Source organism: Meleagris gallopavo, chromosome Z (genome assembly GCF_905368555.1).
Source record: "Meleagris gallopavo chromosome Z, MGAL_WU_HG_1.1, whole genome shotgun sequence".
NCBI lineage: Eukaryota > Metazoa > Chordata > Aves > Galliformes > Phasianidae > Meleagris > Meleagris gallopavo.
The window spans coordinates 66,738,880-66,765,692 of NC_139435.1; the positions used below are offsets into that span (position 1 = coordinate 66,738,880).

Genomic DNA, 26,813 nt, shown 5'->3' on the forward strand with positions numbered 1-26,813 from the left:
GCTACATCACATTTGTATAACACCTCTGCTTTAAATGAGGTCCCCATGAAATAACTGAGAATTTAAATGGAAACACTGCAGGGACTTTGCATAGTCTTGGTTTATGTGGTTTTCATAATGCCAAGATGCTCAGGAGTAACCAATGTGGGACCTAATTGAAAAACTCCAATGAGATCCAATATGGAGAATGAAGTTTTAGGACTGTCTTAATTAGAGTTCATTCCATTAAAAAAAAAAGCAAACAGGGATCTACCTCCTGCCACCCCATACACTCAGCACAGTGCTGTTTATATCTAACAAAACAGACATGTTGTTTTTTTCTCCTCTTCAGTTCCAAGTCAGATACTGAGCCTTTTCTGTGTTAAGCTGAAAGTATAGCTATAAAAATGTTTTATCTGCCTTTGTTCTCATGCTAGTGGTGTGCATGTAAAGCCCACCCTCATTTATAGTAGCTCTAGTCTGTCTAACTTGTCATTGCTCTAACAATGTCAGAGATGAGGATTGGTGAATAAGTAGAAAAGAAGCCTGCATATTAATTCTTGCACTCAAGTGAACATACTGTCTCTGAATATACTTTTATGAAATCATGGAATAATTCTCCCTGGAATGGGCCATTTAGTTCAACTGGTCCTCTTGAAAGACTGTTATGCAGTCTCACCCAAGTATTTACTCTCCAGATCTTAAATTTCCAATATTTTTAAGAAAGATAAGACTACCAGGCACACATCAATTTTGGACAGAGATTTGTATTTTGAAGAGAGAAAACTAATTCCTTTAGACTTGCTTTGTCACTGTGTACTAATACCTGTGTTTCAGAGAAATACAGACTGAATGGTTTGTTTTCTGTTTTCTTCCATGGAAGATTACGGCCTGCAGTTGTACAGAAAAGAAGATTCTTCTGAGGGATACCAGCAGAACTCGATACAGATTTACACAGCTCCTGAAATCCATTCCCTTTTGGATTTTGAACCCAATTCCATGACAGATGTATACAGGTAATTTCCTGTCTCTTTAATAATTACATCTCAAGTCAAATATACTATCTTCACTTTTTAGACTCAAAGAATCATGGTCATCCCATGGATATGCTTGAATACATTTTACAAAAATTCAATAATTGCAATACCTTGGAGTTAATAGCATCAGTTTTGCAGGATAGGATATTTGTGCATCCCACAGTTCTATAATTAGTGTCAACACATTGTTTTGGCATGATAATATTCAGTTTGCAGGTAACAATTAGAGCTAGGAAGATAGTGAATAATAATAAGCACCAGTGAATTGCTCTATCCCTTTCCTTCTGAAAGCCATTATGGGAGATCATTGGAAGGGCTTATTTGGTCATCAGGGTTTGCATTACCAGTGATGGACAGCTGGCAACACTAAACTTGATAGCCAAAAAACGGTACTGCAAAGTGATTTCCTATAAAGAAGATCCAATTCATTTCCAAGTAAAAGGGATTACTATTGGATTTTTAGAGAATTATAATCTAATAACAAAAGCATCAAACTGAGCTGAAAAATACCATATCAATATTTCTTGACTTTCCCACCAATTTTCTACATTAAGTAGGAAATAATTGTATTCTTGGTATATCCTACTTTATAATATCAATACTTCCTCTGTGCTTATTTCCAGTAATTAGTTAGTTAAAAGTAGTTGACAGGGAAAATTGCAGGATGGTAATGCAATATTTTTGCTGCTTTTTTCTCTCTCTTTTTTTTTTTTTTTTTTTTTTTTTTTTTTGCTTTTCTCAGAACAGCAGAAGACTCCTGTTTTCTGAGGAATTTAGTAGCTAGCAGAGCTTAAAGTACTTGAATTTAAATGGAACTTGAAATGCTGATGGTTGAGCAGATGAAGGCATTGTTGTTAGCACTTGTTGAAAACACTTATGAAAGGGTACATACTGTTTCTTTATAAAAAGCTTCAAGTTTCACAGAATCAAGAATCACAGAATGTCCAAGGTTGGAAGGGACCTCAAGGATCATGAATCTCCAACCCCCCTGCCACAGGCAGGGCCACCAACCTCCCCATTTAATACTAGACCAGGCTGCCCAGGTCCCCATCCAACCTGGCCTTGAACACCTCCAGGGATGGGGCATCCACAACCTCTCTGGGCAGCCTGTTCCAGCACCTCACCACTCTCTCTGTAAAGAACTTCCCCCTGACATCCAACCTAAATCTTCCCTCCCTCAACTTAAAACCATTTCCTCTTGTCCTGCAGTTATCTACCCTTTCAAAGAGTTGATTCCCCTCCTGTTTGTAGGCTCCCTTCAGGTACTGAAAGGCTGCAATGAGGTCACCTCGCAGCCTTCTTTTCTCCAGGCTGAACAAGCCTGTCTTGTTCAGGGGAGGTGCTCCAGTCCCCTGGTCATCTTTGTGGCTCTCCTCTGGACCCTCTCCCACAGCTCTCTGCCTTTCTTGTACCAGGGGCTCCAGACCTGGACACAGTACTCCAGACGGGGCCTGACAAGAGCAGAGTGGAGAGGGACAATCACTTCCCTGTCCCTGCTGTCCACCCCTCTTCTGATGGAGCCCAGGATACCATTTGCTTTCCACGCTGGAAGAGCACAGTGCTGGGTCATGTTAAGTTTTTCATCCATCAGGACTCCCAGGTCCTTCTCTGCAGGGCTGCCATCAAGGATTGCTCCTTCCAGTCTGTATAAATGCCTAGGTTTCCTCTGGCCCAAGTGCAAAACCTTGCACTTTGCTGTATTGAACCTCATCAGGTTCACCCAGACCCACCTTTCCAGCCTGTTGAGGTCCCTCTGGATGGCATCCCTTCCTTCCACCGTGTCACCGCACCACTCAGCTTGGTGTCATCAGCAAACTTGCTGAGGGTGCACTTGATTCCATCATCGGTGTCATTGATAAAGATGTTAAAGAGCACCAGTCCCAAGACAGACCCATGGGGGATACCACTCGTACAGCCAGCCTCCACCTGGACATAGAGCCATTGATGACCACCCTCTGTGTGCGGCCTTTTAACCAATTTCTTATCCATTGAGTGGTCCACCCATCAAATCCACATCCCTCCAATTTGGAGACAAGGATGTGGTGAGGGACCATGTCAAAGGCCTTGCTCCGACAAGTGTTTACTGCCTTAAGCAAGTGTTATGGGGCTTTCATTGAAAATTTAGTCGCAGAAACAAAAAATGTTTAAATTTCCTTTTTTTTTCAGTTGGGATATATTAAAGTCTGAAGGCAAGTTTGAGGCTTGATTTTGTAAACTGCAAGATTTACTGGATTCATTCACATTATTTCTTTGTATGCTTATAAAATACCTGTATATGCCAAAACAATAATTATTTTTAATCCATTCTATGAGGTCAGATTATGGAAATAAGAATTTGAGGTCTCTGTAGTATTTTTATCTATGGGCAAAAATAGATCTTTTTAATTTGCTTCAGAATAGCTCATCTAAAAGCATCTTGTCATCATGTTGATGTCTTTGGCTATTGTAATTCTATCCTGTCTCAATCTTGACATTGTCAGTATGGACAGGCTTTGCTGTGCTTTAAGTAAGCAGTAATTTAGAGTTATGTTATACATTGCACTTTATAATTGCTCCAAATTAAAAATGCATTCTCTTTTCCAGAAATGTTATTTCCTTAGTGACTGCTTGCCTGCTTGGTTTACACGTTGCCCATATTCAGGCTAGATGCCATGACTTGTCTTTGCAGACAACCTGGCCTCCTGAAGCCATTTCTTGCCAAAGACTCCCCTTAAAATAATGCTAACAGATGATTTTCTTATATTGTAAATGATTACTCAATGCAGTTTTGACAGATTTATTGAGTGCTTCTGAATGTATTTTGCTGTCAGTTCCTGTGTCTGCAAAATCTAGGTTTCCTTTTGTTGTGCTGCTGATAATCCTTGCTTGCTACAAAACAAAAAATTAGTAACAATTGAAATGCCCAGTCATGGAAGAAAGATGAAGAAAAAGAGATGTATCCTGTAGTATTAGCTAGCTTTTCTCTTTAAGAGAGCTAGTCTCCAGAAACTGCATTTTAACACAATTTGTGTTCATTCATATGAGCATGTATAAGCCCTTCCATGAGAGCTCACTGGCCAGGAAGCAGTGGCCTCATCTTGAAATCCTGTTTTCAAAATTCCTGACCAAAAAAATACACTAATGTTGCTGAAGATCTGGCCCAAATGAAGAAAGAGTAGAGACTACAGGAGTGGGACTTGTAATTTTGTGTGCTTTTGCAGATGAATCATTGCTTTTAAAGTTCTCCAGGGAATGTGTCGGTCAGATGGGAAAGTTAAAATGGAAATGAGAACAGGAACATGAAAGCACCTCTTAATTGAGCTGAAGAGGCTGTTTCGCATTACAGTTTCTCCTAGATTGTCTTCCCTAGATTTGTGATTGTTATGTGAATCTGACTTGCTACTCTATTAGGACTTCTCTTGTGCAGCACTGCTAAAGCTGAATAAAATCAATACTGCTTTCTAATTACTTACCTTGAAAATCTGAGCTTTCTTCTCCCACTAGGAATGGTAATCCCTTCTACTACTAAATCACCACAAAATTAGCATTAAAATTTCAACAGATTAGTTTCTACATTATTCAGTATTGTTTATGTGTGTTATTCTGTTTGCTATTGATATCCCACTAATAGTCCAAAAGATTGGTAGCCATGTCCCACTGTATGGCCAGCATGCCATACTAAGCAGAAGACTCATTAGCAATACCACAGACTGTAAAGCAGTTTACTCATAAGAATAAATGTTATCAAGAAGAGATGCTTGTTGCGAAGTAAATATTATACAGTTTGAATATTTACAGAGGCAAGAACAACTTTATCAAAATTGTTGGTTGCAGGAGTTACTGGCTTCTCAGAGATCACAGTTTTGAAATGAGTTCAGTAAAGAGACTGAACATCAAGTTGTTAACACTTTTGTTTCATTCTTCACCCTTGATGAGTGTGTTTAACCTAGGTTCATCTAAGGAGAATGATGATGACGATGATAATGATGAAGATATCATTCAGAAAGAAGCAGCAAAAACGCTTACTGTGTAACTACTCTGGGCACTATGTCTTATCATTAACTTCATGGAGATTTTCCAGAACAGTAATCTATAATGAAAAAAAGACTGCTCATACCTATGATGATTCTGGTTAATCTGATTCTGCCCATTGATTACAGCACTGACCTGTCCTGCATGATTAATTGATAGGTATCATGTGGTCCTTGCACATATTCCCTATGGATTCCATTAAATTCCAGAAAAAATTGCTTTGCTGTCCATCAGACTCGAATGTTTAATATCTGAGACTGACCTGTGAGTAGATTGCTGCTAAGTGATCAGTGACAGATCTCTAAAAACATAGAGAAGTAACAGATAACAGAGAAGTTGCTAGCCTTCCTTATGTGATACTATGCTTTCAGTCATGAAATGAGGAGAAATGAGAAATCCTGGAAAGCTGAAATCAGTGACTCCATTAACTATTACTCCATTAAGATTTGTGTTTATTACCCTGCAGTTATGCCATCATTTTACTAGAAATTGCCACAAGAAGTGACCCTATGCCAGTAAGTAAAGATGAATTATGAAGTTTGTATGGTAATTTTGATTCTGTTTCGATTGAAGATATAATGCAAACTGTGAATAACAGTACTTCTTCTTTGAAGGAGGGGAGAGTACACACATTTTCTTCTTTACTTTTTGGGTGCAAATTCAGTTCCAATGGAAAGTGCAACTAGAGCTCCTTCATAAATGTTCAGTCTACTCTCCAGGACTTTAAAGAAGATTTAAAGAAGAGCATAAGAAAAAAATAACTCTGGCTTTAAAATTGTTTTTGTGTTAGCTCTCTGACATTTAATGAGAGGGTGAATGCATACCTTAGCATTTTTCTTTTGCTACAGTAGTTTCTCCTCCTTCCTAATATTCCCAGTCCTGCCAGTGGAGACTTGCACCAGTAAGAATATGCTAGAAGGGCAACTGAGCTGCTCACTGTAAGAAAAATGTCTTTTAATGGCCAGTGCTAAATAGCAAACACAAAAATTGCACCTTGAAATTGAAATCAGATGTTCTGAATAAATAATTATATACTGCTTGAAATGATTTACTTAACAGTAATTCTAACAACTAAAACTTGAAACTAACATTCTTGCACTTCTTAGAGCTCATGATATTAGACCAATGTAGGCCTTATTGTTTCTCAAAAGTCAGCAAATATCTTGCCAGATATTCATTTCAAAATGTGTTTACCTAGTATAAATGCTCGGATTAAAGCCTTACAGCAATGAAAAGCTTCATAAACAAGGCCACTCAGGTTAGACTGAATTATAACTTTTTTTCTTTTAATGTAAAAAAAGTGATAGGGAAGCTGTCATAAAAATAGAGATTGTCATAGTAATGTATTTTTTAAAAGCTGTCTAAAAAAACATGCCACTTTTTTAACACCGTTAATTCCTTTTTCTCTAGAAAGACAGTGTGCCTTCAGCAGAATGTTCTTGGTGTCTACCTTTAGCAGAATTAATTTCAGGAAAGGCAGAGGATTCCTGCCCATGTCCCACAGACTACATAGAGGTAAGATACAATACTGCATACAAAAATTATTTATTGAAATGAGTCCAAAGAATGTGACAGAAGTTTCATGGCAATATTAATGATGGAGGTAAGGAACTGAGATATCAAGATGCACATCTCATACAGGGAACAATGAAATTGATTTCATATCCTTAGTAGAATAGTCATCCTCCCAAATAGAAATTTCAGTTATCCCCTCAAATTGTCGGTATAATTAAAAATTTTATTAAATTCAGTCATTGATTTTTGTGCATTTTCACTTTATCGTAAAGGTTGAGTTCAATAAATATTAGAAATATGTGTCTAGCTTAAAAACAAAATGCTTTCAAGTACTGAAGTATATGTCTCAGGAAAGCATGAGTTCAGTGATTCTTACGCAAAAGTTTGACTTGTTCAGTAGCCTCAAACAAAGAAAAAGCTGCACGCCCTGCCTGTTCAGGTAAATTAGAATGAGGTTTTATTGCATCCTTATTTCAGCTTAAGAGCTAAATAATTCACTTTTAATGACTTGTAGCAATCTAAATGTAACAAGCTTCTCATAAGCAGTATTGCATTTCAGTGGGTAGTTAACATTATTAAAGACACATTCCAGTTTCTAAGTGCTTGTGAATTTTTTTGAATGGTCATTTGATTCAGTAGCATAACAATATCTTAAAGCACAAGATAAAATCTTATGTAGAGTTTGGTAGAAGGAATGTGAGCATTTACTTCTTGATTTTCCCCAGCTGAACTTCTATGAACTAACATCTTTCATTCAGTTGCACAGTATTGGTCTGTGTAAGTCAGGAGGTCTTGGTGTAGCCCTGCCATTTTTCACCACTGCAGATAAAGCTTCACCTGAGTAGCTAGCACCAAAAAAATAATAGTATTAATTAGAAACGCTAAATGTGCTTGGAATGACAAAAGGCTGTTTGTGTTTTTCATTTTCTTTTTGTGCCATAGCTAATCAGAAAGTGCAGAAAAAATAATCCAGTCCAGAGGCCTACATTTGAACAAATCAAGAAAATGTTAAACAAGATGAATCCTAATAAAGTTAACCCTGTTGACATGATGATGACTCTGGTAATTTTCGATTTTTAATCCAATTTAGATTTATCTCCTTGCAATAGCATCTACCTCTATACTTCAGGGGGCTTATGGGTTTTTATTTTATATTTTGTTTTATTTTATTTGTTGTTTAATCTCATATTTCATGTTTAATGGGAATACTCTCAGTCAGTTGTTCACTTTTGGCTGATTAAATGTAACCTGAGCTACAAAAACAAAGCTGCAGTTCTCCTTGAGACCTGTTTTTCTTCTCATCCTCTTCCTGCCAGTTGTTTTTAACTTTCTCAGCTGCTTTACAGCTGAACGCTTTGTTTTTGTCAGTCAAGTACTGCTTTTCTTTTTTTCCCCTCTCCTATGGCTAGGTGGTGATTTTACAGTGCTGGGGCTGTAGAAACCCAGCATGATACAAATATGTTTACACACACGTTTTGAACAGTGTATCTTAAACCCATCAGCAGAAAGAAGAGAATCCTGACTTCACATCTTGTTGCCTCCTGGAGAGCAAGGGTGCAAAAAACCATAGCACAGCTATGAAACAGCAGTGCGAATTTTTGACAAAAAAAAAAAAAGACTTACATACCTCTTCAGTCTTGGTAACATATTTTAATAAACACTTGGTCTCTGCTTTGGATTTGACCGCTACTGTTCATACAGGCCTCAAAAATACTGGGACTTGCTTCTGTCCTTTTAGGTGTAAGTAATAACGATCTTCAATACAGTATTGTGAATTTACCTTAGGAGAAAGCTGGTCTTTGCATTCTGTAAGAAAAGCAACAAGCTATCTCAAACCTGGGGCTTTACTCATCTGAATATTTTCAAAGCATAATAATTCAAATGCTTAGATCCTGCCCAGCTATGAACCTATTTCAATAAATGGATTATTTCATTCAATTTTCCATGTTATTTAGATGGAGAAATACAGCAAACACCTGGAGATACTGGTTTCTGAGAGAACCCAAGACTTAATGCATGAAAAACAGAAGACCGATCGTCTGTTGTACAGTAAGTTATGTAGGAAAAAAAACTGGATATTCTCAAAATAATTTGAAGTTAGCTGTCTAATTACCAACAGAAAAATCCTCTAATAAGTTTAGTTGTCAGTAAATTTATACACATGTTCCTTGCTAAGTTTAAAAGACATTTAGCTATTTTTTATATCCCCCTCTTAAAAGTCAGCGCACTAATCTCAGAGCTTTGACTGGATATTCTGTACACTGGATACTCTGGTGCTATGGTTTGTTTTGACCTTGTTTGGCTGGCTGTCTTTCTATATAGTTAGAAATACTGGGGAATTGCCTTTGGACTGAGGTTACTTTCGCTAGCAGCACATCTTCTGGAATACCTCAAGAGTAGAGGGATGATGAAATAGTCATAACTCTTAGGAGAGAAAAAGGAACAGGCTGTGAAAAATACAAGATGGTATAAGTAAAGATGATAAAAGAAAACCAAAGAGTTAGTAAACCAACACAGGAGAAAACACTAACAAAAAGTTGTCAAAATGACTTAGTGATATCCCAAGTCACCCTATTAGAATTTGACATTTCTTGGAATGTATAGATACTGGTTTCTTAAAGCTAAAAAATATGAGTCATCTGAAAAATCTGAACTTGCTACCAGTGAGATTTACTGCGAATTCTGACATTATCTGCAGAACAGATTTTGATGCTTAAGACTGCTTTCACCTTCAGAATCTTTCACCTTTACAGACACTGCTCTTACATCTTTAAACAAATACATTATTATTACTGTGTTCTTTTATCTATGTCAAAGTATTAAAAATGCTTTACCTCCTATAACAGGTATGTTGCCAAAGCAAGTAGCGGATGATCTCAGGCAAGGAAAACGTGCACAAGCTCAAAGTTACTTAAGTGCCACCATCTTTTTCAGGTAAATAAAAGTGAACAATAGGAATAGAACTGACTCCTTCTCTAGCAGCGTCTAGGCTCCACTAAACTACCACTGCTTGTATCAGGTGGCAACAGTTGACTGCAAATAAGTGCCTATCAAAATTGTCAGATTCTAAGGCTGGGTCCCAGAGTATGGTGGGCATGACACAGCTACCAAAAGCAGTGGGCATAGCCCCGAGCTGCTAGAGCTCAGGGAGCGTTTGGGCACCGCTCTCACACACAGGGTTTGGATTTGTGTGATGCTATGTGGAGCTGGAAGTTGGACCCCGTGGTCCTTGGGGGTCCCTTCCAACTCAGAATATTCTATGATTCTATGGTTCAGTTCTTTCATTAGAATTATTTAAAAGAAAAATGAGAGTACTGCAGAGCTCTAACACAGAGCAGCACATCACTGTAGGTGTTACACACACTCATATCCATTTCACAGGACAAGCCTAAATACAGGTTCCAGCATTTAGCTATGTAAAGGAAACATATCCATCCTTAGAGTCAGCATATCTTTACAGTTTTTGACACTTGGTGTCATTACGTGTGCTTGTAGCATCACGTAAATTAAATCTTCTCTTGTAATAAAATGGATAGATACTACGTTTTTTTTCTTTTTTACATAAACTAAAATTAGAGACTAATTAGATTGACAGATTAAAGTCTACTTGTAAAAAAACCCAAAAGTTTATTCCATTATTAAGCAGAAAGACTTAGGTTAGTCAGTCCCTTCAAATGGGAGGGGTGTTTTTTAGTTTAAGTAAACATTTTAAGATGTAACTGTTCTGTAAGATCACCAGCCAAAAACAAAGTGAAAAAGTGAAGTCTGAGCTAATTGTTACTGAATGTCTAAAATTACCAGACTGCTATGGTTAAGACAGTACGTATGTTCTTTTTTTTGTGTTTTAACAGTGACATTGTTGGCTTCACTCAGCTATCCAGCAGCAGCACACCTTACCAAGTGGTAGATCTCTTGAACAAGCTTTATACCACTTTCGATGAAATCATAGATAACTATGATGTTTATAAGGTGGAGACGATAGGAGATGCCTGTAAGTTCCTTGAACTGTGGAAAATGTTGGGACATCAAGATAGAGACTGATGACAAGGAAGGGCAGGTGAAGGAGTCTTAGAAAACTTTTCACCACTGGGAAGAAACACAAAACAAATAGGCAAGAAGTCCTAGCAAAGTCCCAGCAAACTTTTGGAACATCTCCATTGCATGTATTTCATCATTTCTACAGCTGGTGAATGTTGTGGATGGGATACTGGGGTGCAGCAAAAGCCCCCACTCTTTATTTGACTTGCAAGGTCTGATTTGCAATCTTGGAAACTGAGTAATCACAGTTGGCAATTTTTGTTTCATGGGAACAAAACTGAAAAATGTACCTTCTGCATGGGAACATAAATGTAATTTCCTAATCTATACTATGTGGTTTTTTGTTTTTTGTTTTATTTTTCCCCCAAAGACTCTGGCAGCCTTCTCCCCCTATTACGTTCTGTATGGGCTTGGCTGCCTCTACTTTTGGATTTTTAGGAAAAGATTATATTTGCCCTCATGGAAACCTGCTAGCAACTAACCATTAAAGCTGATTTCCATCCAAATCAGCTTTAATGGTTAGTTGCTAGCAGGTTTCCAGCAGAATCCAGCAAAAGCTTGGGATAAGACAATCAGGAATTCTTAAGATAGTGGAAAACTAACAAAACAAAACAAAACAACAACCAAAAAAAAACCCACAAAAGCCAACACTTTTTTCTGTAGTATGGTGTCTGCTTTGTAGAGCATGGAATTCTTGAAGAAATGCACCAAGAGGTCCCCTTTTCAGAGATCCTCAAGAGAGTGATGGGGGAGGAAGGAAGTGTAGGAAAACTAAGAATGAAATCCAACATTTTTTCAATGGATGACTCTATTTGCTTAGTAGACACAACTGTGCCTCAGTATAGAAAGGAATAGGGCTTTTTTAATGTTATGTTGACACTTTGATAAGCGTGTGTATAATGTCACAGGTTAACGTAGTTGTATTGTTGTGTTAAGATATGGTAGTGTCCGGAGTACCCAAAGAGAATGGGATCCTTCACGCTGGTGAGATTGCAAGCATGGCTTTAGACCTTGTGAATGTCTGCAAGACTTTTAAGATCCCACACAAGCCCAACACCCTTCTAAAGATAAGAGCGGGAATACATTCAGGTATGTTGGGAGAGCTACAAAAGAACTCCTTTCTGGTTTATCAAATGTCTCGTTAGATGTGTTTCCTCTCCAATTAAAATAAAGTAAATTGAGAGAGGTCATCTCCACAGAATAAAATACTGGGTTCATTAGGTACATAAAGATGGCTCCAGTGCTCTCCTTTCAGTTGTTCTCTCAAAACAGTGTTGCTTTTGGGTCTTCAGTCTAGCCTTCGTTCTCAGACTCTCATCTGCCTGATCTAAACTGATATGTGGCTGCAGCTTCTTCCTGATAGAGTTGGGTATGTGCTATGTAGTCAAGTGTCTGCAAGTTGAGCAGCTTCTATTGTCTCAGCAAGAGATCAAATTTTACATAAATCTCCTGGGGCTGACATGAAGAAATCAAAACTAATATCTGATGGACATAGACATTTTCTGCCTGTAGCAGGATCAGGATATTTCCTACTCCCAGTTTTCCACATGACTTGAGGGTGTTGTGTTTGTAGCTCCTACTCGGAGGATTCCTATTTCCTTATCCCTAAAAATAGTATTTTATGGTGCTGAAAAACAGTTTCTGCAGGTGCTCTAATTCATGCACTGTGCCTTTATCTCATCCTCACTTCCTCCACCATTCTCTTTTTGCACATTCTTCCATGGTCTGGAAGCCATCTGTAAACCTGATATATAACCCATATGAGGCAGTACTGACACTTAGTCCTTACTTATCAATAAATGACAAACAAGATAATGTAGGAAACGGCTAGGAGGTTATATGGCTAAATATATGATTTAAAAACAGAAAATATCTTTTTTCTCCATTTCTTTAACAGGGCCAGTTGTAGCTGGGGTTGTTGGAACCAAGATGCCACGGTATTGTTTATTTGGAGATACTGTGAACACAGCTTCCAGGATGGAATCTACCAGTGAAGGTAATGACGAGCAAACTGCAGATGCAGTTTTGACCATCCCTTAATGAGTATTGAACAAATGTTATGCTTTTTAACTTTGAGTCCTGTCCTGTTTAAATTACTGAAATTTCTGTAAGGAAGGTGTTGATTTCTGGATTCATAGCCTGTGGGGAAATTTGCCAGTGCAATTTCCTAAAACCTTTGTAACAGCATGCCCTCAATTCGTCGAATCTTTAAGGGGCATTTTCATGGCTTTGAAGTTCTCTACAATAACAGTACACAAGAAACAGACTTTAGAGAAGATCAGAAGAAGGTACGTGGTATGTTCACTGTTTTGTTTCTTATCTGGAACCCAGCTGAATTTATAGGAAAAATACTTTATGTGTTTTTTTTACTAGTAACTTTCTTCTAATGGAGAACACAGGAGATAGCAAGACACCATGGGAGCTGTGTCTGTCTTTAGCCAGTACAGAAGGTTATATATCTCAGCAAAGAGATGAGAGCAAAATCTCTGTAGAATAAACTGTGGAGATAACTTCGATTTCACTTCTTCCCAGGGGATATCAGAGCTCCATGTTTAGTTAACAAGCTTTCTATTTAGCCAGTATGAGTATCTGAATCTCAGCTTTTGATACATTTTAGCCTGAGCTACAAGAACTGGAAAGGAAAAAAAAAAAGAAAGAAAAAGAAATGAAGGAATGATTCAATTCCACGAATCCTTGATAGCTTGTTTTTGTTTCTTTCATTCATGCAGTGAAGCCAAATAGTTTTATGGCTTATACTGCAGTGCCTTCTAAAAGGACTTGAATTAGACAGAATCCAAGATGTTTTTAAGTTTCAGGATAAAAAATGATCCTACAATGCAGGAAGGCAGAGGAGTGGCTCTACTGGATGGCTTTGGTTTAGCCTAGATATTTGAGAAATCAAGCAGGATCCATTCCTTCTCACCATTACAAACATTTTTCCAAAACAAATTCTATCCTGAGTTGAACACACCTACCTTTTTCCCCTCCTGTCATTCTTCCAGGTAGCTTCTCTCCTACTCTTCCTTTCAGTCTCCCTGTATGATCTGGTGTCACTAGAATGGTTTTAAAAGTGATGATTTCAAAATCTGCTTCCATCATTCTTGATACTTTATCTTTTAGTCTGTATGCTTATCTAATCTATCTTCCTTATGGCTCATAATCACAGAAAAATTAGATACAGAGTCAGAGATTCTTATCTTTTATGACTTTCTTTTTCCCTCTCTTTCTCTGGTCACACACATCTGAGAATCTCAAAATATGTTACCATGTTTTAACCCCCAGATGATCATTGTAAAATAGATGAGCTAATAAACATTACTAGCAATGTAAATTATAATTTCTGTCAGTTGGAATCTTAGTGCTATGTGATTTGTTCCAAACGAGAACAAACTATTAAAGTATTAAATATCTGCTGGAAAAAATGTTTCAGATCTATGTATCTGGGTATATTGAAACATGTATTACTAATCTAAATGGAATATCTTGAGTCTTTCAGCAAAAAACATTTAAGTAAAAAGCAACCAACAAACACAAAAAAAAAAAAACAAAGTGGAATCGTGGTAATACTATCCCTTCCTCCTGTTTTCATTTACAGGCTTGGAAGCAGAACAAGGATGAAAGTATCCTTTATGTTTATACTTTGCTGTAAACACTTTGTGTAAAGAAGACACTGGCTCTTTATAAACCATGAGGTAGAACTATGCACTCATGGTTTTCTTTACTAGGCAAAAGGGCTCCTTGCCTGTAATTTCAGCCAGGAAGCTATGAGGAGTAGAAAAATAATATGAGATGCAGGATGTGAGAAGTAGTGTTTGCTGACAGCCATTTATTTGTCCTGAGGTGCCCTCACAAAGAGGCCAGGGTATTGCAGCATGTGTGTGTGAACACTTCAAATAACAATGGAATGACTGCAAAAACATGAAAAAAGGGAATGTTCATTAATAATTCTAGAAGTCTTTGGTACGTAGAAGATATAGTTCTGTCCTGAATGGTTAAATCATTATAATAATATGACAATTGTCTCTTTTTCCAGCTCTTAAAATACAGTGCAGTCCAAGTACATACCAGCTGTTGGAGCAGATTGGAGACTATGTGTTAATATGTCGTGGGAATTTACAAGTCAAGGTGTGTATGCAACATTTACACTCAGCTTTTCAGAGAGGAGAGTGTGAAAGTAGTCTGGAGTTCTGGAATTTTAACCCATGCAGTCCTCTGTTAAACTCCATGGACTAGACTGTTTCCTGCCCCCCAAAAGAGGTACCTCAGGCATTAAATCAGGATAAGTCTGGGAACTCAGAGAGTGAAAGGCTACACCCAGCTTGGAAGCAATACTTGAGAAGCAATTCTGACAAAACTTCTTGAAATAAAAGAATTCTTTAAGGAACATCATAAATACCAACATTTCTATAACACAACTAGTATATTTATAGTATATATTTATTATACAGTATTTATTGTATTATGATTCTGTGATTCTATGATTCCATTTCTGGATGTAGCTTTGGAGGGAACTTCAAAGAATTGTTTAATCTATGTTGCTGCCACTAGCACACTGTTTTTTAAAGTGAGATTTTTGTGCCTGTCTTCTTATATATAAAGTGTGTGACAGACACATCAATCTCCTTTTGGGACATAATCTGAGGTGTAATTAAAAGATGATTACACAAATGATGAGTAATATTAGAGCCTCATGACTCATTTTTTTTCTTAGGGAAAAGGAGACATGATAACATACTGGCTTGAAGGTAAGAAAGCGTCTGCTACTCACAAGACACACCCTAGCCCATCTGTGACTCTTCAAGATCCCAACAGAACTTCATTTAGTTTGATACCAGGTGTCCTTCAGAGTGATGCTGTCTCAAGTCCTGCTTACTAGCCACTCACTGACTCCAATATCCAGTCTGCTCTCAGTCTGTTAGTTGACTCTTCTGATTCAGAAAGTAAAAAAATAGAATGTCTTTTGGCCTTGTGGATGTTTCTGTCACCACTGTTCCATTAGTGGCAAGAGAGGAACAAAAAAAATCAAAAACTCATCTTGGGAAGTGAAGTGGAATTGCCAGGTCACAGCCTGAACCAGTACACGAGCACCTGTGTGCCCAAAGTGGGAGAACTCTGATCCACCCTTCCTTTCTCTCCCCCCATGGTGCTTCTGAGTTCATCTGCCAAGAACAGGGGATATCCAGCTGCCATTTCATAGACTAATATTCCTAATGGCCACCAATCCACTGCCCTGTTGTAAGCCTTGCTGAGAGTTATTTCAGGTGCCAGGTACTCTGGAGAACCATATAATGTCCAAGTTCTTGCTTTTACTCTCTTTGCAAAGCCAGAGTCCGTGGCCTGGATATATCCTTGATTAGATAGCTTTAGATCTCTGTAGATGAAATCTAATGAGTGGAGGTACTCCAATATTAGCACCATCTGAGCTGCGTGAAACTGTGCATGTGGTTCACTGAATCTTCTGATTCTTCTCAGATGTGAGAACATTTCACCACTAGGAACATACTCCATTACCATTGTTGGAAATATCCAGATTATTTATCAGGACGGTATCTCTGATAAAGCAGATTTTATTGCTCCATTGCAATTGCAGTGGCGGTAGGAAGCAGGAGTACACAGAAAACAGCGTTAAATCTTTTATGCCCTATTACTTGATGCTTATCTCTTCCTCCCCTGGTTCCTCATTGGCTGAGTACTTCAGGTTCACAATCTTTCTGACGCTCAATTAAATGTATGGATACTGGATAAACATCAATTTTTGCTAGCTAAGCATATATTGCTGATTAGTTAACTTCTCACATTTGCTCATTCACCACTTGGACATTGTTTCTGGACATCTGCTTATCCTTGCATAGAGATAAACTTGGAGGGAGGGTAGCGGGGAGTATCTTCATGCCTGCCTGTTGCATCCCAACCCACCCACAGAGCAAGGCATTCCAGCCTTGTATGGATTCTCTGATGTTTAAGTCTGTTTTTCTTTTGCTGAGGATCTCTTACGCAAACAGAATAGCCCTACGATATGCTTTCTAGTCCATAATACTATACCTATACCTTTTGGAACATTTAAAAACTATTGCAGTTTCGCAAGCAAGAATTAATCACATAATTCAGCAACTATACTTCTAAAATATGCTACTGACATATATGGTATGTCTACCTTTTCACATCAGCTATTTCTAAGGACAAGTTACAAAATACAAATACACTGTGCTCTACTTCTTCAGATCAATTCTCCCTTTTCAGTATCTAATGCAGAAACAACCTTCTATTCTACACCATGTATAAATTAGAACCATCCCCAAAAAGAATTCTCTGGTTTTACAAGAAAGGGAAAGTTCACTGCCTGTAATATTCTTCCATTCAGTGTGTATTCTGTCTACTTCAGATTGACAGCCTTCTGTTTGTCCAGTATCTTTATGGCATAATAGTTTTGTGCCTTTATGCTTCACCATTGTAACTCTCCTGAATGATCCCATTCCAAGAGTTTTTTGTCTCTCAAACTCATCTAGAGCAGCAGTATTCTGAGGGGGGCTTTCCCATTTTCTTAAACAGTTGTTTTCGGCTTTGGCTCTCGATTTCGTCGCCCTCCTTGGCAGTGCAGTGTGGGACAGGCAGGATGCCAGGCGGATGCTGGGCAGGGCTTGCAAAGCGGCGCCTCAGTGTTAGAGCTACCCGGGCCCACACTGGGTCTCTGTGTCTCCCGGCCGCCGCAGAGAAGGCGAGCACTCTGCCCACATCCCACACCAAAGGCCTGGTGCATCTCCCCTCTGGGGAGAGGCTGAGAGAGCTGGGTCTGTTCAGTCCTTACACAAGAAGACTCAGAGGGGATCTCATTAATGTTTGTATGTTTCTTAAATGTGGGAGTCTAAGAGACGTGGCCAACCTCTTTTCAGCAGTCTATGGGGACAGGACAAGGGGAAATTGTCATAAAGTGGAGCATAGGAAGTTACCTACCAGTATGCAAAGTAACTTATTCACAGTGAGGATGAGGTAGCACTGGCACAGGCTGCCCAGGGAATTTGTAGCACTGGCACAGGCTTCTGTTCTTCTGCTTCTTTACCTTCCATTCTCTTACTGATCCTGAGTATTGTTTACAAAAACATTCATGTAGAAGGGATTTTTCTGGTGTAAATTTATGTAGCTTAAATAAGCAGCTGACTAGTTGTCCATGTTGCCATGCAGCTAGCATACTTTTAATGCTGCATATGCGATCTATGATAATAGTAAGAGATTGACATTAGTTCCTTCTTCAGCTTAAATGGGAAGTAAACGCAGCAATAACATTAGATTTTTCAAAGACACCTACCTAGTAGAAATAGAATCCTAAACCCTTCTAAAATCCACAAAAAAAGTAAAACATGCTGAGCAAAATTATCTCTCAATAGTCTATGGAAATACTGCCGCTTGAATGGGACCCAAATTTCAGCGAGCAACACATGCAGAGCTGCTCTTACCACCAACGTGGAAGCAGTTACAATTTTTAAAGACAAATTTTAAATTGATTTCACGTTGTTTGTTTGTTTGTTTGTCTCCAAAACTTAGAGGATTCCTTTCTCTTCTTTTTGAATTTTGTGTTAGCACACAATAAAGTACAAAGTCCATCTTGCTAGAGAACACAACCCATTACAGCAATGGCAGATAGATTATATAAATCCTCTTCCTCGATCTGAGTGGGCTAAATATGCCCTAATCTCTGTTGATACAACGAGGGGATTGGTGCAAGCCTATCCTGTAGCAAAGGCAAACCAAGCCTGTACCATTAAAGCTCTAACTAGGCTGATGATATCACAGGGGACTCCTGAGGTCATTGAGAGTGACCAGGGTACACATTTCATGGGTGCAACTGTGCAGAAGTGGGCCAAAGACAACAACATCAAATGGCAGTTTCACCTGCCCAATAATCCAAAAGGAGCAGGCCAAATAGAAAGATATACTGGAATGCTGAAGGTGCTCTGAAGGCAGATTCATGTGTGGACCAAGAGGCTTTATGAAATTCTGCGGGACTTGAATGAGAAAGCAAGGGATGGCAGATCCAGTGCTTTAAGAATGTTGCAGACAACTCGGGCCTCCCCGCTTAGGATACAAATCACATGAAAGGACAGCTTGCTCAAGCCACAAATTGGCACCATGAATAATCTTCTGCTCTCTGCCCCTGAGGACCTAGAGCCCAGGAAACACAAGGTAAAATGGCCTTGGAAGGTGCAAATAGGACCAAAAATGGCATAGTCTCCTTGTACGTTGGGGAGATTGTTAGAGGTTGGGGGATCAGTAAATCCTCCAGTGGTTGATACACGGCTAGCAGAAGTAGTAGTTGACACCCCGATTTTCATTGAGAGCGGACATTAATCACGTCCATGGGCAAATTAGAACTGCCCCCCTCCTTTTGTACCTGATAAAGTGATCCAGCCACAGATATCAAGTCAAAGTATGTGGTATGGAAGGCCAGGACATGCCCTGATACAGGTGGAGGTGTTGACTCAAGATTGAAATATGGCCTGTGTCCTACTGTGGAGTGCAGACCTACCCCTCCTTGTACCTCTTGAACATCTGTATTACTCTTCTTGAGGTTATAAATTCACAGCACAGCCAGCAGCAACAACTTCACTCCAGCATGCTCTAGTGTCCATGAAGAAACATCGTGACATCACCATCGTGGTGGACTGCTGAGCTTCTGGGAGCTGGCAAGTGGGAACCGGGACTGGTCCCTGAAGAAGATATGCCTCAGAAGGAACATCAAGTACTGGCCCAACAGAACCACAAAAAAGACTGCCAATAATTGCTTTCAGTGCCTTAACATTCTGCACTGTGGCAGGTATTGTAGGTATGCTGCGATGTGCATTGTATTTTGAACCACTACAACTGCAGGAGCTCATCCCCTACCTGCTCAATCATTGGTTCGTGCTGTGAAGGGGTGGAGTGTAGTGGAATTGCCAGGTCACAGCCTAAACCAGTAAGTGAGCACCTGAGCGTGAGCAGGCGAGGCCTGATCCATCCTTCCTCTCTCTCTCTTCTCGGTGGTGCTTCGGGCAGTGCTTCCGGAAGCAGGTATACACTCAGAGCCTGTACAGTTGGCCACCACTCCTTTTCTGGCACTCCAGAGTTTAAACCAGAAAAGGCTGCATTCTTCAGCTCACCCTTTTTTCCAAACTGTTGCTGGGAGGGTTAATTCCTCCTTGTTTGATATCTTGTTTTATGGCACCTGTATCTCAAAGTCTCTGTCGTTGCCTTTGCTTTACAGGAGTTGATACTTAATACTGGCAGTGTCACTAGCTTTGAGGGCAGAAGCTAGCTTTCAATGTTAACTGCTGATTAGGTTTTGCAAACAGCCTCCATCCCTTCACAACCAGGTGGCTGGACAGTCCAATCTGTAGCTGCCCCCACAGGAAAGAAAAAGACACTGTAGTGTTGCTACTGAATAGTATGATAAACTTTGTGGAAGTCATTGGTCTTGCGGTATAAAAGGAGAAAAGAAACACGGATTGTGTCAGAAAACAGGGCCCAATGAAAGAAGGAATGAAGCCATACAAGCATAGTGGGTACAAGTCCAAATGGGAATCTGAATTCTTGCTTCAGTCTCTAATTGCCTGGAGCATAGAAAGAAGAGTAAGTAGAAACTTGGGCGAGTTGCACAGACTCAACACTCAGTGATACCTTCCATTTTACTACAGAGATCTGAAATCTTAGGAGAGAAAACATTGCAAGCTCTTAAACAGAAGAGAGTCCGATAAAACTCTCTTGTTTTTGGCTGCTCTGAGTTCTCTCAGAAAACCTGCAATTAACATTAGCTTGCAACTAACATGAACTTGCTAGTTAACTAATGCTAACTATGTTAACAAAACAGTTTATGGAATTGCTTTGATTAAAACAGCTGTGAACCTCCTGCTACTGGCTGGATGTCTGACAGTGAAATCAGAAAGGTTTCTGAGTCACTGTGTAGTTTAGAAAAGGTTGTTCCTGAACAAGCATTTCCTGTAAAGTGAGATGCATCACTATAAGTGGAGTAGTCTGTTGATGAACACGTTTCTGTAAGCAGTGCTGGTGTTGACTTTCTTTAAAGACAAAGCATACGTATGGTGAACCATGCTTGTACTTTATTGAGTTCTATTTAGTACCCTCCAGAACTAATTTATTTTTGAAGAGTTTAGTCAGTCTAGCTAAGCTGGTCAACAGTCCAACAAAATTAGATATGTGATACAGGGAAGAAAGCATAAGGAGTCACAGCAGTTTCGCCATAATGTGACCTGGACTGCCCAAAACTAACTGGGAGGAGGTGAGAAAGAAGCATTGCAAATGATGTTAGCAGCATTTACTCCTCCTTCTTCTAAGTTAATTTAGCAGACATTTATATGGCAATAAATACTAACTTCAAAAACCCTATAAATACTGGCTAGGTTAAGTCTGAGCTACTAAGAAATTATTATTATAAATTGTAGCATCAGACATGAGGCAGACAAGAATTATTGGCTGGCAGAGTCTAGAAGCAACATTTACATTTCACTTCATCTAAATCACACTACAAGCAACACCTTCCATTTCACTCACACAAATAATACCTCATTCAAAATAAAATGGAACATTCTTAGGTGAAAAAACTACTTCATTTTAAAGGGGAAAAATGAACAATACACAGAAATAAAGAACAACAGAAACCAAAGTTCAGTAGAAAAGCAATCTGTTATTCTGTATTACTGCACAAAAAGTGCTTGCTTAATTGTGCCTAGTTGGAAGGGTTGGTGCATACTGCACACATGAAGGATGGCAATAAAGAACTCAGTCAGCTCTGCGGAATGAAGTAACTAGGTAATTGTTTTGACATACGATGGTCTCAGCTCCACCTCATGTGTTAACAGTGCAAAGAGCCCAACATGAGCTCTGGTGTCATCTTGCCCTCTTACTCCTACTAAAAATCACTAAATTCTTTTGCACATTTTTTCTGCTAGAGATGCACAAATTTCTACTTCTTCGTAGTCATCAAAGTTGCTGGTACCTCCGGGGCCTCTGCACTTTGGTGTGAATAGAGCTTCTACCTTTCTCTGATAAATGGCAATCCAATCTTTAGCTGCAAACCACTTGTGGTTCGTTATGTCACTTAAACCATTCTTGAGATTTCCATATAATCTCGCAAAAATCTCCCTGAAGTAAATTCATTGGAAGATCCTATAGGTCTGAAATGAAGTGTGATGGGAACCTTACCTTGCCAGACACAATTTGTCATAAATTTGAATGGGTTGATCTGCCATTTCACTCCTAATGGCCACCAATCCACTGCCCTGTTGTAAGCCTTGCTGAGAGTTATTTCAGGTGCCAGGTACTCTGGAGAACCATATAATGTCCAAGTTCTTGCTTTTACTCTCTTTGCAAAGCCAGAGTCCGTGGCCTGGATATATCCTTGATTAAAAGATTTTCAGGCTTTAGATCTCTGTAGATGAAATCTAATGAGTGGAGGTACTCCAATATTAGCACCATCTGAGCTGCGTGAAACTGTGCATGTGGTTCACTGAATCTTCTGATTCTTCTCAGATGTGAGAACATTTCACCACTAGGAACATACTCTATTATCATGTATAAATTAGAACTGTAGAATACTCCAGTTGTACATGGAAGGGAAAGTTCACATAATATTCTTCCATTCAGTATGTGTTCTGTCTGCTTCGGTTTGACAGCCATCTGTTTGTCCAGTATCTTTATGGCATAATACTGTTTTGTGACTTTATCCTATTATTTTATCAAGTTAACGTGTTTTAAGCTTTTAGAAAAGCCATATCTAAGGTCTTTTTATCAAGTATAAATGTGAAATTATGTTCTTTATGTCCATTTGTAGTAGCACTGTAGTTTTAGCTCAGTTTTAATCTGCTTTGTGTTGTTTTTAGAATTAAAAGTTTAAAAATTAATGTGTTCACAGTCTGAAGTTTTCTATATATAAACAGATGCTGAGTGGCCTTGAGCACCGTTGGATTGACAGCTGTCATTACAGATCTTTGGGTAGTATTCAAAATTCTGCTGAATATAATGCAGGGATTCCTGTTGACTTCTAGAGGTTTAGAGTCTGTATGGTTACCTACAAAGGAGGTGCTGCTCAAGGAGAACCAGTGTTAGCATAACTGTTTTCTCAATCTCTTGAAAAAAACCATCTCTCCTGAGACTTCAAATAGCAGTCCCCATTAATGGCAATTTGTTCACTGACTGAGATTGAACTGTTCATCTTCCAGAATACAGAAGCAGTGATGGTTATAGATGCAAACTGAACTGTCCTCACTGAATTGGCAAGTACTTAAGATTTATTTCAGGCATTTTGGAAGCTACTGTCAGTGACCCTGGACAAATATTAGGAAAAGTTTCTTCTCAGAAGGAGTGGTTAGGCATTGAAGGGGGTTTCCCAGGGAAGTGGTAGATTCATCATCCATGGAGGTGTACAAGAGACATGCAGATGTGACACTGAGGAACATGGTTTAGTGGGCATGATGGGGATGGGTGATGGTTGGACTTGATGTTCTTAGAGTTCCAACCTTAATGATACTATGATTCTATGATTTATTCACTACAGCTATATTTTAGTGCCACCTACCAATAGTCAAGTTACAGGGACATGAATGCTAAATAGCTACGCAGATTTTTACCAGACACCACATACAAGCAGCAATCATTAGATATTGTACTACACAGCTTGTTCAGCAAAGATACATAAAGCAACATAAAGGCTGTGAGGTGTGTCTTGCTTTTACCTCCTGGGTATGACATAGCTACACAAACTGATTTTTTTGTGTTGTTGTGGGCACATATATGTACATGTAGATATAAGAATATATATATATATATGAATATCTAATGTAACTATATAGATTAAGGAAGACTATAAACATCAAATATGTCTAGTTCAAAATTATCTGCATAAAGAGAGATTAGTGCAAATCAAGATCCTGTATAATGTCACAATGTTTTCGACAGCTATATCGGAAGTGTCTTACGTTTGAACACTGCAAACATCTCAGGTTTTGATTACACTGAGATAACAAAGAGTGGTTGCCAACATAAACTTCAAATACAAGGACAGGTGGTGTTTATAACATCTGCAAATATAAGGGCTTCCATTCTGTTGCTCTGAATCAGCATCCTTGTGTGGGGCTGTACTTGTGACTAAGGCTAGTGCAAAATCAGATCTCCAGAGTTCAGCTAAAGCTCCTGGCATTTAGAAATAGAGCGAAGTCTTGCAGCTACTCTGGAAACTGCTGCCTAAATTACTAGCAAGCTTGGCAATATGGAAGAATTCTGCTTAGTGATTGCCATCTGGTCAATGTGAAATCTGACAACCGTGTAATGCTTTTCTATAAGATACTTCAGATTTGCAGGGATTGACATCCCAGATGTGGACTCTGTCAGCTGGTCTAGCAGGTATTCTTTTCTGAAAAAGGATTCTGTATATAGATAAATATGTGTTTCTCCTTTCATGGAAGATTTTACCCTTACTAGAAAATGTGACAGCTGTGCTAATAGTACTGAAGATCTGAAGGTGATGTGTACTCTTAGATCCTTCCAGTTCTTCTTGAGTCTTTCAGTGTCTATAGTGGCGGAAAACAATGCAGTGAATACTGTGTTATGTGGTGATTTTATGTAAAGATTATGTTTTTCACTATTTACAGTTAATGTGATTATTACTTACTGCAGCTCCAACTACATGAAAGTGAAGACGCAGGCAGGTTGTTTAAATAAATCACATAACGCAAAAACTGACATGAAAGTTTTTAATTAGATTGATAAACCATCACTGTTGTTTTAGTGTGAATTTTGAGGAATAGATAGAATAACCACAATATTTTAAAAGTCCCAACAAGTTTAAAAAAAATGGTCAATGTATTTCTAGGTGTAAAACTTCCTAGAATTTTTTTCAAACCATTGGCATTGGGAGGAGACACTTTTGCCACTAAAAAGTTAGACTTTATCCCCAGCAAATATCTTTTATTTAGCTGTTATTGATATTTACAGATATCTCCAGTTCCATGCTCCTTTTTGAGTAAACAGAAGAGCTGTCTGCTTCTTTCTACAGCTATGAAGTGAAATCAGAATCATCGATTTGTTTGAAGAAAATGCAATCAGGCATTCTTTGCAAACAGTATGAGGGCATAGCCTGACTATGGAGTCAGAGGATGTCTGGTGTCTTGATCATGTCCAAGAAGAGATTGTCACGTGGTTCCCCAGGACGTAGAATAGGCAGGCACCTCTTTCCCACACCACCCAGACCCCCAGCTGTTATTAGTAGTCCTTCTACCCGAATTGAACTCTATAGTAAGAGTCTTTGGTTTTTTAAGCCTATCTTTCTGGGGCTGTCTTTTTAGACCAGTAAAAAGACAAGGCTATCCAAGATTATCCTTGTTGTTTTTCAACTGGCTAACATATCTGCTTTCCAGATAATGACTACTCTGTTCTCCTAATTCCTGTCTGAATTTTTCTCTACATTACACCAGGCAGCATAAAGCACTGAATTATACATTATTGCATTCTAACATAGAATCCAAAGATAAAATTTTGCAACTCAGTTCTCTCGATGGAAAATGGGGGAAAATTCCATTTCCTACCAATTTAAAAGCTGCTAAAATGCACTTTCTGATGTACAGATATAAAACAACCAATTTGAAATGTGAGAGAGTGGGTTTTATAGAGTTTGTTGGTACAGGAACCCTGATGACTGAAAGCTTCAGAAGAGCACACATGAATTTGCAAGATGTGCTAGTTAATGTCCCATAACACATTAGCCCCAGTCCTCTGATTTAGAAGTGTACAAGGTTGTCCCATCTGTATTTGTATCTCTTCTTTTGCACTGATCCAGGTTTTATGCACATATGCATCCTTTTTAGGAACTAACTTCTAGTGCTAGATTTTCATGTGGCACTAAATTGACCTTGAAGTTCCGCATTAAATTTTTACTTTTTACACCTCTGGGAATTTTGCCTTGAATTTCAATGGCATTAAAACAGAGAATGTTTTTTTTTAAAAAAAAAAAAAAAAGCTACTGTAGTGGCATCTTTATGAGCATGAGTTGGCACAGTTGTAATGATTATCAATGCATTCCACAGCAGAATACAATGATGTGTAAATAAGGGTTTTGATGAGATCTGAAGACAAATTGGCATTCCTGGCAACAGACCCCTACTACATACCTTTTTTTTTTTTTTTTTTTTTCTTTTTCTTTTTTTTTCTTTTTTCCCTGTAACTCCAGTGTTCTGCCTCCAGGCAGGACATTCTTCTTGGTCCCTCCTTGTGGAGCCCCTTCAGGCTAAGCTACCAAAGCAAAGTCTCATACACACACTAAGCAGTGCACTAAACGCACTTCTTATGTGACCAGAATATAACTCAGTAAATACAGTGCTGTATACAAAGCCTTTCTGGTCTTTTTCACTTTCATAAATAACTACAGTATCTCTTTTTTTCAGTTCTTGCCTTCCTAGCACAAGGTATAGAGTTAGATTTTCAAAGTAATTTCAAAGTATTTTTCATTCCCTAAGAAAAGAAAACGCATGTTGAAATGATACTGTATGTACTGAATCTACCATAACTGACCAAGGGTTCAGAGATTTTCCCAAGGGTCTGGCGAACTGCTTAATGCAAAGAAGGGGGAAATTTGAGTTCGCTGTTAGTGATGGAGCCTGGATTTCACAGAGGCTATGATGGAACACAGTCTTGGGACATACAAACCCTCTGTAGCCTGGTGGAAGAACTCCATCCTTACAGAAAGATAATTTTCCTTTGAAAGATTCTCTTATTTTAAAGGACATGAGGAATTTTAAGCTTTTAAGATAGCAGCAATAAGTTGAAGCTGAAGATTTATGTGATGTGTCTGAAGGACAGAAAGTTCCTTTGAGTAGATCTTAAATGAATTTTTCTTGCTATGTATGTGTGTTCTGTTGCCTGCTCTTCAAAACAATTTTTTTTTTTTTTTAAATCTATATAGATATATGCACCTATGTGTCATGGAGTTTTTAAGCAATAAGAATAAACTAAGCCTTTCTACAGGCATCTGACAGTGGGATAGAGAGGGAACATCCTTGCAGCTGTCCTGAACAGAAAGAAATACGTGATTTAAAAACCAGTGGTACCTGGACCTTCATGCTTGGTCAAGAAATGTGGAATTTGGCATTCCTTCACTGAGAGGATAGAAACATAGTGTTTAATGATGAAAGTCTGCTAGAAAGCATTGAAAGTAAATTCTAGGTCTGGTCCTTCTGTTGTTTCTCAACACAAGAG

At 38.6% G+C, this 26,813-nt stretch overlaps 1 protein-coding gene and 2 pseudogenes across 1 annotated transcript in view; 1 reads left to right on the forward strand and 2 right to left on the reverse strand.

Moving 5' to 3' along the window:
• LOC109363787 (atrial natriuretic peptide receptor 1-like) overlaps positions 1-15,538 on the forward strand; it is a 39,134-nt gene extending 23,596 nt beyond the window's left edge. The window contains exons 13-23 of the mRNA XM_085214100.1: positions 863-995; positions 5,494-5,542; positions 6,438-6,542; positions 7,485-7,604; positions 8,498-8,591; positions 9,389-9,476; positions 10,394-10,533; positions 11,517-11,669; positions 12,478-12,594; positions 14,611-14,705; positions 15,292-15,538. Coding sequence (XP_085070226.1) covers positions 863-995; positions 5,494-5,542; positions 6,438-6,542; positions 7,485-7,604; positions 8,498-8,591; positions 9,389-9,476; positions 10,394-10,533; positions 11,517-11,669; positions 12,478-12,594; positions 14,611-14,705; positions 15,292-15,456 — 1,259 coding nt within the window. The 3' untranslated portion in view covers positions 15,457-15,538. The remainder of the gene's footprint in view (positions 1-862; positions 996-5,493; positions 5,543-6,437; positions 6,543-7,484; positions 7,605-8,497; positions 8,592-9,388; positions 9,477-10,393; positions 10,534-11,516; positions 11,670-12,477; positions 12,595-14,610; positions 14,706-15,291) is intronic.
• A 103-nt stretch (positions 15,539-15,641) lies between these two features.
• Positions 15,642-17,644, reverse strand: LOC146542354 (cAMP-dependent protein kinase catalytic subunit alpha-like; annotated as a pseudogene).
• A 3,833-nt stretch (positions 17,645-21,477) lies between these two features.
• Positions 21,478-26,677, reverse strand: LOC146542355 (cAMP-dependent protein kinase catalytic subunit beta pseudogene; annotated as a pseudogene).
• Between the last annotated feature and the right edge of the window lie 136 nt (positions 26,678-26,813).